General features: G+C 37.7%; 1 protein-coding gene across 1 annotated transcript; it reads left to right on the top strand.

Annotated features, from left to right (window-relative positions):
- Positions 1-4,773: 4,773 nt before the first annotated feature.
- Positions 4,774-6,502, top strand: MARCKSL1 (MARCKS like 1). The gene is made up of 2 exons (XM_053704826.1): positions 4,774-4,915; positions 5,293-6,502. Exons 1-2 carry the CDS (start codon positions 4,850-4,852, stop codon positions 5,803-5,805), a joined length of 579 nt encoding a protein of 192 aa, XP_053560801.1. The 5' UTR covers positions 4,774-4,849; the 3' UTR covers positions 5,806-6,502.
- Positions 6,503-14,243: the final 7,741 nt, after the last annotated feature.

Genomic DNA, 14,243 nt, shown 5'->3' with positions numbered 1-14,243 from the left:
TGTTGGAAGAATGGTCAAAAGTCCCCGGGGTTTTGAAGTGTGTTATCTCATCATTGTTCTCACTCCTGAAGAATTCTTTAAGGCGCAATTTTCTACCAAATTTCTGTATGTCAATAAAGGAGTCAAAAGAATCCCTCCTCCTCGTGGGGACAAATGATAGACCCTTCTGCAGTAAGGAGATTTCAGAGGCATTCAGTATTCTAGTACTGATGTTAAAGACGTTGCTCTCTATTTCCTTTGTAGTGGGGGGCGGCGGCGGGACATGCCCCCCCCCCGTCTCGTGTGCGGCCTGGACTCCGTCCTAAAAAACGGGAGGTGGTAGCATGTAAGGCCAGCGGTGGTCTGGAGGTCTGATTGTGTAGGTATAGATAAGGATTTTTCTCTGATTGAGACGCGCTTGCAGTGATAACTATGGGTTTATTTGTTCCGCATTGGTTTGGTTTGTGCGCACCCTTTTAGATGAATGATTGAGGATTTTGATTGTGCTGATCGAGTATTGGTTTATAGTGGGATGATCAACTCCCATGTGGGTGTGTTTTCTGAATTTGGAATGTTCCATTTGGGGGCTCCTACTATGCCAGGGATATATGTTTCAGGACTATATAAGAGGGACACATATATATAAAGTTTGATACACTTTGTTTGCTTTTTCATCTATTCAGCATTTGAATTACACTTGATATACGAGTTATATATCTGACACTGTATATATGGTTTTAATATCACATTTTCTGTCTATGTGGTACAGTCCTGATATGTTTTGCACACGGCCTCCATTCATTGGTGGCCTCTTTAGGGGAGGGTTTAACAGGCCTTTATTAGTTTGTTTGTTTGCAGTTTCTGTTGGTCTGAGGAAGTGACGCTATTTGTCCCGAAACGTCACTAATAAATATATTTGGATATGTTATCTGAAGACCAGTGAGTGCTTTTTTCTTTTCTGCTGAGATAGAGATATATATATATATATATATATATATATATATATATATATATATATATATATATATATATATATATATATATATATATATATACATATACACACACACACACACATGAGACATACTTTTCTACAGACATATTTATTGTTATACATAACAAAACATGCAGAATACACAAATATAAAATAAAGAACAATACTCTTGAGCATGAGAATCTCCCTCTGCATGTGGTCTCCACAGTGCAATACACTTTGATTACCATTAAGCTGTATGAAGCCGGAATTGTGTCACTGGCCCCTTTAAAGACACCCTTTGTCTAACTAGATTTAGTATTTAGCCATTGTGAAAATAAAGTATCCTTAAATAATCTAATAAACCAATAATGTGCTTTCTCTGTCTAGTCAGTCACTAAGCAAACTTCCTTCCACTGTACGTTGTACTCATTTATATCAAAATATATGTCTGTGTATCTGTAAACATGCAAACAGTTCATACTCAAAGGGACAGTATAGTCAATATATATATATATATATATATATATATATATATATATATATATATATATATATATATATACATACACATATATATATATATATACACACATACATACACATATATATATATATACACACATACATACACATATATATATATATACACACATACATACACATATATATATATATACACACATACATACACATATATATGTGTATATATACTTATATACGCACAAACATTCTCCCCCATACTTCCATTAGATTGTAAAGCCTGCTACGTTTCACCACTCCTTGTGAATTTGGGCATTCACAGACATTCAAGACTTGGTGAAGTCTTGCTGAAAGCAAAGTAATGTATACAACATACAGATTATTGCTTAATTTGAAGTCACATATCATCAAGGTTTTAATGAATTTGACCAACACACAATGACTTGCGACTGTTTGTATAAACAAACATATTACTAAAAAAGAACAAATCTTTAGAACTCTTACACTTGCTATTTTAGAGTAAGTGTCTGTAGGTCAAATTAATTAAAATTACACTAATAGATGCATTGGCTCATTTTTAAGGTTAATGTTGATAAGATGCTCCATACACTGTCCACATATTAAAGATTAATAGGCACTGTACTAACTTTAAAGGGACATGAAAGTCAAACTTAAAGGGACAGTCAACACCAGAAGTTTTGTTGTTTAAAAAGATAGATAATCCCTTTATTACCCAATCCCAAATTTTGGATAACCAACACAGTTACAATAATACACTTTTTACCTCTGTAATTACCTTGTATCAAAGCCTCTGCAAACTGCCCCCTTATTTCAGTTCTTTTGACAGACTTGCATTTTAGCTAATCAGTGATCATACCTAGGTAATTTCACGTGCGTGAGCTCAATATTATCTTTATGAAACACGTGAACTAACACCCTCTAGTGGTGAAAAACTGCCAAAATACTTTCAGATTAGAGGCGGCCTTCAAGATCTAAGAAATTAGCATATGAACATCCTAGGTTTAGCTTTCAACTAAGAATATCAAGAGAACAAAGCAAAATTGGTCATAAAAGTAAATTGGAAAGTTGTTTAAAATTACACGCTCTAAAGTTTTTTTTGGGACTTGACTGTCCCTTTAAACGTTCATAATTATCTTAATTAAGATGCTTTTAAATTAATTTATGTTACCTAATTTACTGTGTTCTCTTGGTACTATTTATTGAAATGCATACTTACATATGCTGAGCAGCAGCAATGCACTACTGAGATCTAGCTGGTGACTGGTATCAACACGTATGTCTTCTCATTGGCTCACCAAAAGTGTTCAGCTAGCTTCCAGTAGTGCAATGCTGATCTGGAACTGACTTTAACTATGTGTTTAATCCCTTTGTTAAATAACCATAATAATGGAAACATGACATGCTCTAATTAGTTAGAGCATGTAATTTTACGACTATCAACCCTACAACTGATGTGCAACTAGTGCTGCTGATTGGATCAGCAGCGGTTTCCACTCAGGACTAGCAGTGCTCTGCGGGTTCTGAGTGGTACTTTTGCAGGGGATAAACGCACCGCAGTGCAGGGTCGATAGTCTTAAATTTCATGCTCTAACGAATTAGAGCATACCATTTCCCACTATTATAGCCCCTTAAAGGGATATGAAACCCAAATTTGTTTGTTAATGATTAAGATACAGCAAATTTGTTTGTTCATGATTAAGATACAGCAGTGGGAAGATTCTTTGTTCTTATTAACCATCAAAATTTCTGTTTCAACATTTTCCATTATCTATTGGAACAGTAGAATAAGCCTGTTTTCCCAAGCAGGATGTATGGACCCAAGTGTGTAGAAGTGCTTGGCTTGGGGCATCACACAGAGTGAGCATTGAAAGTATTTGTTAAATATTAAGGGAATTCTATTTTTGTATTAAGTACATTTTAAGATTATTATTGTAAACAAGTACTTGTTTTCCAAATAGTATTTTGTATGTATCTGTGATACATTATAAAGTCAATAGGGTCTCACTTTGATGAAAAACAATAATCATGGGTGTTGGCGTGCCATCAAGTCAATATTTTTTTACTGGCATGGCCAGTGTTTTTATTGGTTCTGTTCAATGTAGGCAACAAATAAAACATACTATAATACATTATCTTTATGGGGAAACTATTTCTACATGTGAGATCATCTAACAAAAAATAAATATAGTTTCAAACAGGTCCTGTTGGTTTAAGTTTCTGATTTATAAAGCATATTTATGCAAATATATGTGAATCCTATATGAGTGTCACAAAAGTAAAAAAGAAAATGAAGTGTCACAAAAGTAAAACATTTGAGAAACACAAAATGAGACCACCAGTATTTGAAGAAGTAGATGATTGAAGGTATTCTATGAAGAGGGCATCATTAAATCAAAAATATTTCATCGGTGTGCTCCCATCGATCTGGAATTTACATCATGATTCGTTTCAGTTTCATATTATAAGAACTTGGCATTTGGACTACTGGGGGAATTCTGCTGGCTGAACTCCAGGGTAATTCCTGCTTACTTAATCAATTACACAATCACACATGTTGGGTTTCTGCCTGCATTGAGTTTTTGGATGAAGGCATAATTAGGATTTAAGTGACAGAACATCCTTTCACTTTTGATTCTACTAAACAATGCTTATGCAACGGGATTTAGGGGAATCTCTTTCACTAGTTAATGATAATAAAGCACACTCGGTAAATAATGATTCCCATGTCCCCACATCAATTGTATTCGGTTAATTAACCAAAGTACGCGAAGTTTATAGTCTATAGGCAAACCAGATAAATAAATACAACTACACATGTATTACTTAGTATAACTAGACACACATATGGACACTGGCAGGCAGAGGACAGGAAGCACCCACAGCTGAGGAATGTATCCCATAACCCCCCATATTACTGACCCTAACCAGAGGCATGCTGAGCACATTATAGGGTGTGTGTCACGTAAGCGCCCCTCCCCTGTGGTTTTCAGTCTGCCTATAGTGCATATTTCTGACCTCCGCCCCCATTTTCTGCAGCAACTACATTCCATTGAATCTAAAATAATAATCTTACAGCCAGTAACATAGACACGGGATGGGGTAAAGACATTTAAATGCATGTTTGCCTTAGGCTAAATTTCCCGTTGCCTCCTTATCATGGCATAAGGACTCACCCGCTCTTGCCCTGCCCCCTACGCCTCCATTGGTTGAGTCTGCCCCCCTTTCCGGACTTACTTCGCTCTAATTGGCTGCGTTGCACACCGGTGGCGCTATATATAAAAATTGGGCGGGGTGAGATTCACAGACTTTTAAGAAGCAGTGCACGAAGGCAGCGAATTACAATTTTTCACATAGTATTTTAAACCGACCGCTTTATAGAAATCATTCAACGAAATGGGCAGCTTAGAGTCAAAGAGACCGGTCGCCGAAGCCGTCACAAGCAAAGAGGGCGAACAGCAGGTGAGTACAGCAGAATAATTAGAACTAATAGACGTTTGCCATTTGTTAAGTGTATTTGCACATCTAAATCTTGAGTAGTGATGGTTTAATTACCCGTTTACATCACTGGCCGTTAGGACAGGCTGTAAAGAATTAATTAAATGTAATGTATTCTATTTGATTGGGTGCCTTACACTTCATGGTCAAACTACATATATATTTGTCGTAGGGGTATGAAGGCAAAACAAGTGTGTAACAAAGTCGGCGAGTTTTCTATAGAAATGTAATTTCCATTTTTTTGGTATATGTAATAAAGAGAAGTATCGTTTTAGCCTGATTCAGATAACAAATTGATACAAGTAAGATTTATTAACTGCTTCTCGTTTTACGCTTTGTAGGAAAATGGACACGTTAAGACCATCGGTGATGCTGCTCCCCAAAAGCAAAATGGAGACACTGTACCATCTAATGGCTCTGCGGAACCAGTGTCTCCAGAAGTGGGATCTGGAGAGACTATAGAACCCGCATCCCCAGTGAATGGTGAATCCAAACCAGAGGAGCCCCCTGGCAAGCAATCAAAGAAAAAGAAGCGTTTTTCTTTCAAGAAAACGTTCAAGTTAGGGGGAAATCCCTTCCGCAAGCCCAAGAAGGAGCAGCCGGCAACCGAAGAGACCGCGGCTGGGGATGAGGCTGCTGCTCCTACAGCTGAGGAAGCCACGCCCGCTGTCGAACCAGAAACGGCTCCTGCAGAAGCCGAATCTGCCCCCGCTCAAGATGACCTCAAAAAAGAATCCACTGAAGCTGCAGTTCCACCCGAGACAACCACAGAAACCCCACCTGAGGAGACCCCCAAACCAGTAGAATCTACTCCCACCACGGAACCACCCAGTGAGGCCCTGAAACAGGAGTAGGAGGGGCAGTGAGAACCCACATCAAAGACTTGTGTTTACTGAGCCTCATTAACGCCTGTTCCCATCACCGTCCTAGGATCTGTATTTGCACCATTCATGGTATGAGCAGATCTATATTATGTGCCAAAAGTTGCCTTCCTGTCCCTTCTGTGTATCCCCATCACTGCCCACTTTATATTATGTTAAGCAGAAACTCTTGTCCATGTCAGGGATGAGCTGCCTTTGTTTTAGAGGCTATGAACTGTTTACTACAGACTCAATTATCCAACCAGAGACTAATAGGCTTTACCTCAACTATGAAGCTAAACCTTCGTTTTATAGGTGGTAGTAGGGAGTGCTACTAGGACCTCATCTTTTGCTTTAAAAATCATTGCAGAACATTTAGCTTCTGACACTGTCTTGAGTACTTGACCACCCAGCAAAACACCCCCTTCCCTCATGTATATTAACTTCCTCTTCGTGATGTCTGTTTAGGGTTAAAATATAGGTACATCAGGTTGTATCTACTACAGGTAGAAGGAGAAAAAAAGCAGCTGTTTATTTTGGCACCAACCAGTTCATAGGAATGGAGAAAATGGTGTATTTCTGTAAATAATTTTGTATTTTTAATGTGCAGTTATGTTGTGACTTCTAACTCTAAAAAAAGTTGGAAACTTGTGACTATTTTAAAGTAAATAAATACATTTTAACCCCTTTATGCATGGTTTACAAAATAGCCTAAGTATAAAAGTTAGATTTTACACTAGAAAAAAAAAATCTGAGAAGTGTAACACATTTTGCACAAAAATAATTTGAGGTGTATAATAACTGCCTTTATCATCAGAAGCTAAAACTTTTGCTAACTTCAAAAATATAAATGCTTGAGAATCTTATACATACATGAAGCTACCTGGTTTATCGTCTAATAATGTAAAATGAATGTGATCACAAGCTTTAAAAGGACATTATACACTAGATTTTTCTTTGCATAAATGTTTTGTAGATGATGCATTTATATAGCCCACATTTTTTTGTTTTAACACTGCTCTGATTTTCAGACTCCTAACCAAGCCCCAAAGATTTAGAATACTGACGTATACCTACTCCAGCTTGCTTCTGTTTGAGTAAAGGGTCTTTTCATATGCAAAGGGAGGGGGGAGTATCTTGCAGTGGATGTTCCAGTAACCTTTTAAGAAGAGCTAAACTGGAAGCTTCTAAGCAAGTTTTTAAACTGGTTTATACTGGATTTTTATATCCATATCTGTACATAATAGTCTTTATAGTAGTGTCTATTACATGCAGTTATATGAACTGGTGTATACTGTCCCAGGGTGTAGTATATCACTGAAATTTTCTAATTCAATCTTGTCCATTAAATGGACATGAAACCCCAAAAAATATTTAATGATTCAGATAGAGAATACAATTTCAAACAACTTTCCAATTTACTACCATTTAAATGACTTCCTTCTCTTGTTGTTCTTTGCTGGAAGGTTTATCTAGGTAAGATTAAGAGCAGCAGGGAACCTAGATTCCAGCTGTTTGTTATTGGCTCACCCATGTGTTTGCTTAGAAAGCATTGCTGCCCCTACAACAAATTATACCAATATAATGAAATAGATTTAGATAATAGAAGTTAACTAGAAAGTTGTTTTAAAATTGTATTCTATCAGATTTATGAAAAAGCAATTTTGGGTTTCATGTCCCTCTTTTTTTTAATGTAAACTAGAAAGAACAAAAAAATGTAAATATTTACTTGTTGGTTCAGAATGGCTTGCACATATGGCTGGAATATTACCAACCATATTTAAACTAATTGCCTTGAGGTATATACAGATTAATTCAGACAAAAGGGGGCATATGTGACAGTGTATTGATAACAAAAAAAAAAAATAGTTAAAGGACACATGCATTGCACCAATCTGATACAGAATTTCTAGCTGCATAAACAGCCATCAGTGTGACAACTATATATTTAAATATTCACTCAATTGCGCGGCATCCTCTTCAGCTGCTAATGGCTGTAATAACTCCCTCTTGTGGTAAGATGTGTGTACTTTGTTCATAGAGGGGAAAAAAAATACAAGTTCTCTTTTTCTTAGCACACATTTTAAAGGGACAGTCTAGTCAAATTAAACTATCACGATTCAGATAGGGCATGCAATTTTAAACAACTTTCCAATTTACTTTCATTGACATGTAGAATTGTTTTTATATTTACAATTTGAGTCACCAGCTCCTACTGAACATATGCAAGAATATACAAATGTGTTTAAGATGAGCTGATGGCTGTCACATGGAAGTGTGGAAATAGACAACTGAAATTTGTCAAATAAAGAATCTACTCATTTGAAGTTCAGACTAAGTGCTATGGCATGGTCTATTGTGCAAATCTAATGGAAATACTTGTAAACAATTTAATACACTCCAGCAGGTAAAGTGGATCATTGGGAACAAATTAAAGGGGAGAACATTTGAGTAAACTGTACCTTTAAACGGTAAGAAAATTTGAAAAGTGCTGTCGTCACTAAGGTGTTAAAGGGACACTGAACCCAAACTTTTCCTTTCGTGATTCAGATAGAGCATGCAAAGTTCTAACTTACTCATTCATTTTCTTCATTCTCTTGGTATCTTTATTTGAAATGCAAGAATGTAAGTTTAGATTCCGGCCCATTTTTGGTGAACACACTCTGTTGTTGCTGATTGGTAGATAAATTCACCCACCAATAAACAAGTGCTTTCCATGGTTCTGAACCCCAAAAAGCTTAGATGCCCTTTTCAAAAAAAGAAAGCAAGAGAACGAAGAAAAATTGATAATAGGAGTAAATTAGAAAGTTGCTTAAAATTGCATGCTCTATCTGAATCACCAAAGAAAAAAAAAATGGGTTCAGTGTCCCTTTAACACCTTAGTGACCACAGCACTTTTCAATTTTCTTACCGTTTAAAAGGTACAGTTTACTCAAATGTTCTCCGCTTTAATTTGTTCCCAATGATCCACTTTACCTGCTGGAGTGTATTAAATTGTTTACAAGTATTTCCATTACCTTTATATTGGCATAAGAAATAGTTTATTTAGCCTGTGGTATCCCCACCCATCCTGAAAGTTTTTGGCCAGGAGGCTAAGCTGTATTTACACAGTCAGTAAAAGAAATTACACTCTCTGTGGGTTATAGAAGAGATAAGGTATTAAAATGTTAATTTTCCATTGTTCTCTCCAAGTATTGGTGATTGGTTTATAGACATCTATAAGATAAAGAAACCTGTATATATACACTAGTGAGATCTGATTATACCTAAAAGTTCAACCCATTTTAGTAGGTTGTGGCTTCAAAACACAAAATCAGCTAATTCATATACAAAAATAAGCCTTTAAAAAAAGCACATCTCATACATTTATACTCTGCAGCTGGTAAAAAAAAAGTAATTGGAAACACATTAAGGGAAAACCAATTTTATAGTATACTGTCCCTTTAAGGACCAGGGCTATTTTTACATTTCTGAGGTGTTTGTTTAGCTGTAATTTTCCTTTCATTTACTGTACCCTCACATATTATATACAATTTTTCCTCACCGTTTAATGGACTTTTCTAAAGATACCATTATTTTCATCATATCTTATGATTTACTATAATTTGTTTTTAATAAAATACTAGACGACAAGCCTGTCCAGAGGGCAGTTTATTTATAAACATCCCCCAAAGCTAAAATTACAGAAAAAAATAAAGCTATCCAAAATATTTTTTTTAACCGAAACTAATACCCCTATAAATATGAAAAACACCCCCTTTATCTAATACTAAACTACTAATAGCCTTAAAATGGTTTTTGTATGGCATTGCCCTAAGTTAAACAGCTCTTTTTTACCTAAACAAATTACCCCCTAACAGTAACCCCCCCCCCCCAAAAAAAAAACAACCTAAACTACCCATTGCCCAAAGGGGAATTTGTATGGACAATGCCCTTAATCAACTCTTTCCTAGCCCATTATTTCTTAATGTTAAAAATAACCCCCCCCCCCAAAAAAAAAAAAAAAATCCTAACACTAAGCCCTAAATCGGTACTCAGCGTTCCTGAAGTCCGGCGGAGAAAGTATTCCAGGCAGCTCCATCATCTTCACCTGGTGTGGAGCTGTGGATCCTTAGCGGCGGAACTGTCTTTCCCAACGCGTGGATGCTCAGCGGCAGCATGGAGGCTCCTCTTCATCAGATGTCCGTCGTATGCTAAAGATTGAATGCAAGGTACCGCAATAAATTTGGAGTACCTTGCATTCCTATTGGCTGAAATTTTGAAATCAGCCAATAGGATGAGCTACTGAAATCTTATTGGCTGATTCGAACAGCCAATAGGATTTCAGTAGCTCTAATCCAGAGTAGCTCTCATCCTATTGGCTGATTTAAAAATTTCAGCCAATAGGAATGCAAGGTACCCCAATAAATATGGGGTACTTTGCATTCAATCTTCAGTGTACGACGGACGATTGCATGAAGAGGAGCCTCCACGCCGTTGAGGATCCACGCATTGGGAAGACAGCACTGCTCCGCATGAAGATAGAAGATGATGGAGCCGCCTGGAAGAAGACCTCTGCCAGACTTCAGGAACAGTGATTACCTATTTGGGGCTTAGGTTTAAGCGTTATTTTATTTATTTTTAAGATTTTTTGGGGCTTGAAAAAGAGCCGATTGCCCTTTTAAGGGCAGTAAAAGAGCTGAATGCCCTTTTAAGGGCAATGCCCATACAAATGCCCCTTTCGGGGCAATGGATAGTTTGTTTTTTATTTTGGGGGGTTTGGTGGGTGGGGGGGTGTTAGGGGTGGACTTAGTATTTTTTAGAGGTAAAAGAGCTGTTTAACTTAGGGCAATGTCCTACAAAATGCCCTTTTAAGGGATATTGGTAGTTTAGATTAGGGGGTGTTTTTATGGGGGGGGGGGTATTTTCATAGGGATTAGGTTTTTTTGATCATTGTTTTTTTTTCTGTAATGTTAGACTTTATTTTTTGTAATTTAATGTTGTTTTTTCTTATTTTAAATTACAATTTAGAAGTAATTGGGGTTAATTTAGGGGGTGTTAGGTTAGGGGGTTTAGTAATTTAGTCATTTGCGTTGTGGGGGGTTTGGCGGTTAATAGTGATTTGGGTGTTTGGCGGTTTACGGGTTAATGGGTTTATTGTGATGTGGGGGTTAAGGGATTAATATTTTAATTAATTTTATATGCGGATTAGGGGTTAATTACTTTGTTTTCCGATGTGGGGGTTGGCGGATTAGGTGTTTAATACTTTGTGCGGGCGGTTAAAAACAAAAAAACAAAAAAAAAAAACATAAACGCTTCGGGTTTGCCAACGCTGCATCCAGATTCTTTCACCACCCTGCCATTTTCGGAATCCACCTGGATGCAGCTTTGCTGCACCTAGGTGGATTGTTTTGGCTGCGTGTTCAGCCAACATTCTTTTGGCTGCCTCGTGCAGCCAACATTCCTTTGAGGATGCGTGCGCAACTAGCGACACCGGACACGTTACAAACACGATTATAGTATAGATGGAAAAAATGGAAGAAAAAAACCAAACACACACTTTTTCTAACTTTGACCCCCAAAATCTGTTACACATCTACAATCACCAAAAAACACAGATGCTTAGTTTCTAAATTTTGTCCTGAGTTTAGAAATACCCAATGTTTACATTTTTGCAAGTTATAGGGCAATAAATACAAGTAGGACTTTGCAATTTACAAAAAATTTTTTTTTCAAAATTAGCGATAGTTGCATTGGAACACTGATATCTGTCAGGAGTCCCTGAATATCCCTTGACATGCTTATATATATATATATATATATATATATATATATATATATTTTTTTTTATACAACCCAATGTATTTATCTAGGCCCCTTTTAGTATATTTCATGCCACCATTTCACCGCCAAATATGATCAAATAAAAAAAACAAAAAAAAAATTTAGGTTTCTCACTGAAATTATTTACAAACAGCTTGTGCAATTATGGCACACATGGTTGTAAATGCTTCTCTGGGATACTCTTTGTTCAGAAATAGACATTTATGGCTTTGGTATTACTTATTGGTAATTAGAAGGCCGCTAAATGCTGCTGCGCACCACACTTCTATTATGCCCAACAGTGGAGTTCATTAGGTAGCTTGTAGGGTTAATTTTAGCTTTAGTGTAGAGATCAGCCTCCCACCTGACACATCCCACCCCCTGATCCTTTCCTGACCACCCCCCCCCCTCAAACAGCTCTCTTCCCTCCCCACAATTGTCACTGCCATCTTAAGTACTGGCATAAAGTCTGCCAGTACTAAAATAAGGCATTTAAAAAAATATATATATTTATTATGCAGTGTTGGATTCCCCCCCCTCCCCAAACAGCTCTCTAACCCTACCCCTTTTCTACCTATTTGCTGCCATCTTGGGTACTGGCAGACAGCTGCCAGTACCCAGTTTAGTCAAAATTTGGCTTTTTGTTTAGATGTTTTATGAAATACCCAATTTTCCTGTAGTGTAGTTGCCCCCCTCCCCGATCCCTTTCCCAACAAGTATTTTATATTTATCAAAAATATTTAGCAAGAGAGAATAACCAATATATATTTGATAATTAAAGAATGACAAGGCAGCACTCCGATCCAAAATAAATATTTATTTAAACCTCTCCACCAGTGTCTGGGACACCCAAACCGCCAAAAAGTAAGTTAATTACACCATAAAACACAAAATGACGAACCATACAAATCCAGGCCTGGAAATCTACGTAAAGCGTTAAGCAAGTACAAGGCAAGGTTGAGCACATAATTTTTAGCACACACAACCAAATTATACACAATAGATTGCACAGATCTAAAATATCATAATACAGGAAAAAATAGGCAATGCTAACAGTGCTCATATCACACTGAGCTACATACAGTACAGGTTTGAGTCCACTCAAAGCACTTAGTGTATAAAACACGCTCCGTGTATAGTTCTGTAGGGCTGTGATTACCATCAACTGATGTATGCTTGGCAGTGATCCCAGGAGAAACAAAGCAAGTTTAAATGCTTCACCACATCTTGCAGTAACGTGTTCCTTTTTATGGATAGATGAGAGCGTACACCGGGTGTAAAAAAAACTTCCCGTTTTGGAGCTACAGTAACCGCAGCAGCAATGCCACAGACATCCCGTATTGTTGCTTCATATCATGCACGCTCTTAGGGAACTTCCAAGGCACTAAACAAATCCGCTTGATCTCCAGATATGCCAAAGATTTCCAGCTGTAGGCCATATGATTAGCTTGTTTCGAATATGCTGGTCATAGGAGCGTCATACATGACGTGTTTCACCCCTCCCCTTTGTGGGCTAACTTTAGGGCTTCGTTGGATGCAAATTGTTGTCAAATCCGGCCTTTTATAGCACCTGATGTCTAGGTTATTTTCAATGTTCCTCCTGTCAAATTTCCACAGATCATCTACTTACTATTGGGAATATCACTCTTGCCCAGCAGGAGGCAGCCAAGAGTACCACATCAAAGCTGTTAAATATCACTTTTGCCTCGGCTGAGGCTTCTTTTGGGAGAAGGGTTCTTCAAGCAGTGGTGCCTTCGGTTTAGGTTCCCTGCTTTTTATAGCACCTGATGTCTAGGTTATTTTCAATGCTCCTCCTGTCAAATTTCCACAGATCATCTAATTACTATTGGGAATATCACTCTTGCCCAGCAGGAGGCGGCAAAGAGTACCACAGCAAAACTGTTAAATATCACCTCCTTTCCCCTCCAACCCCAGTCATTCGACTGAAGCAAAGGAGAGAAAGGAAGCAACAAGGTGCAGAGGTGTCAGAGGTTTAAAGCATGACAAATCCCTGTCTTAAAAACAGGGCAGGCCGTGGACTCTGTGTCAACAAATAAATAAATTTATCACGTAAGCATAAATTTAGTTTTCTCTCTAATGATACGATTACTATTGGTAATCAATACCCAAGCACACAGATGATACGGGAGGGACAAGACAGGGAACCTAAACCAAAGGCACCACTGCTTGAAGAACTCTTCTCCCAAAAGAAGCCGAGGCAAAAAGTATCAAACTTATAAAATTTAGAAAAAAGTGTGGAGAGGACCAAGTTGCAGCCTTGCAAATCTGTTCCACAGAAGCTTCATTTTTGAATGCCCAGGAAGAGGAAACAGCCCTTGTAGAATAAGCTGCGATTCTCTCAGGAGGCTGCTGTCCAGCAGTTTCATAAGTGAAGCGAATGATACTCCTCAGCCACAAAGAAAGAAGTAGCCGTAGCTTTCTGCCCCTTACATTTCCCCAGAGAAAACCACAGAGCAGAACAACGACTTTTGAAGGCACAAAAACCCTTTGTAGAGGTCCTAAGTGTTCAGGGGATTCCTTCAGCTGGAAGTCTCAAGCTGCAAAAACTACTGCACGATTTAGGCTTCGAAAATAGGCCCCTCCCAGCCTGTACTCACAGTGAGAGGGCC

This window comes from Bombina bombina, chromosome 3, assembly GCF_027579735.1.
Source record: "Bombina bombina isolate aBomBom1 chromosome 3, aBomBom1.pri, whole genome shotgun sequence".
NCBI classification, from domain to species: domain Eukaryota; kingdom Metazoa; phylum Chordata; class Amphibia; order Anura; family Bombinatoridae; genus Bombina; species Bombina bombina.
The sequence above is the reverse complement of the archived record's forward strand: the minus strand, read 5'-3'. Positions and strand labels throughout refer to the sequence as shown.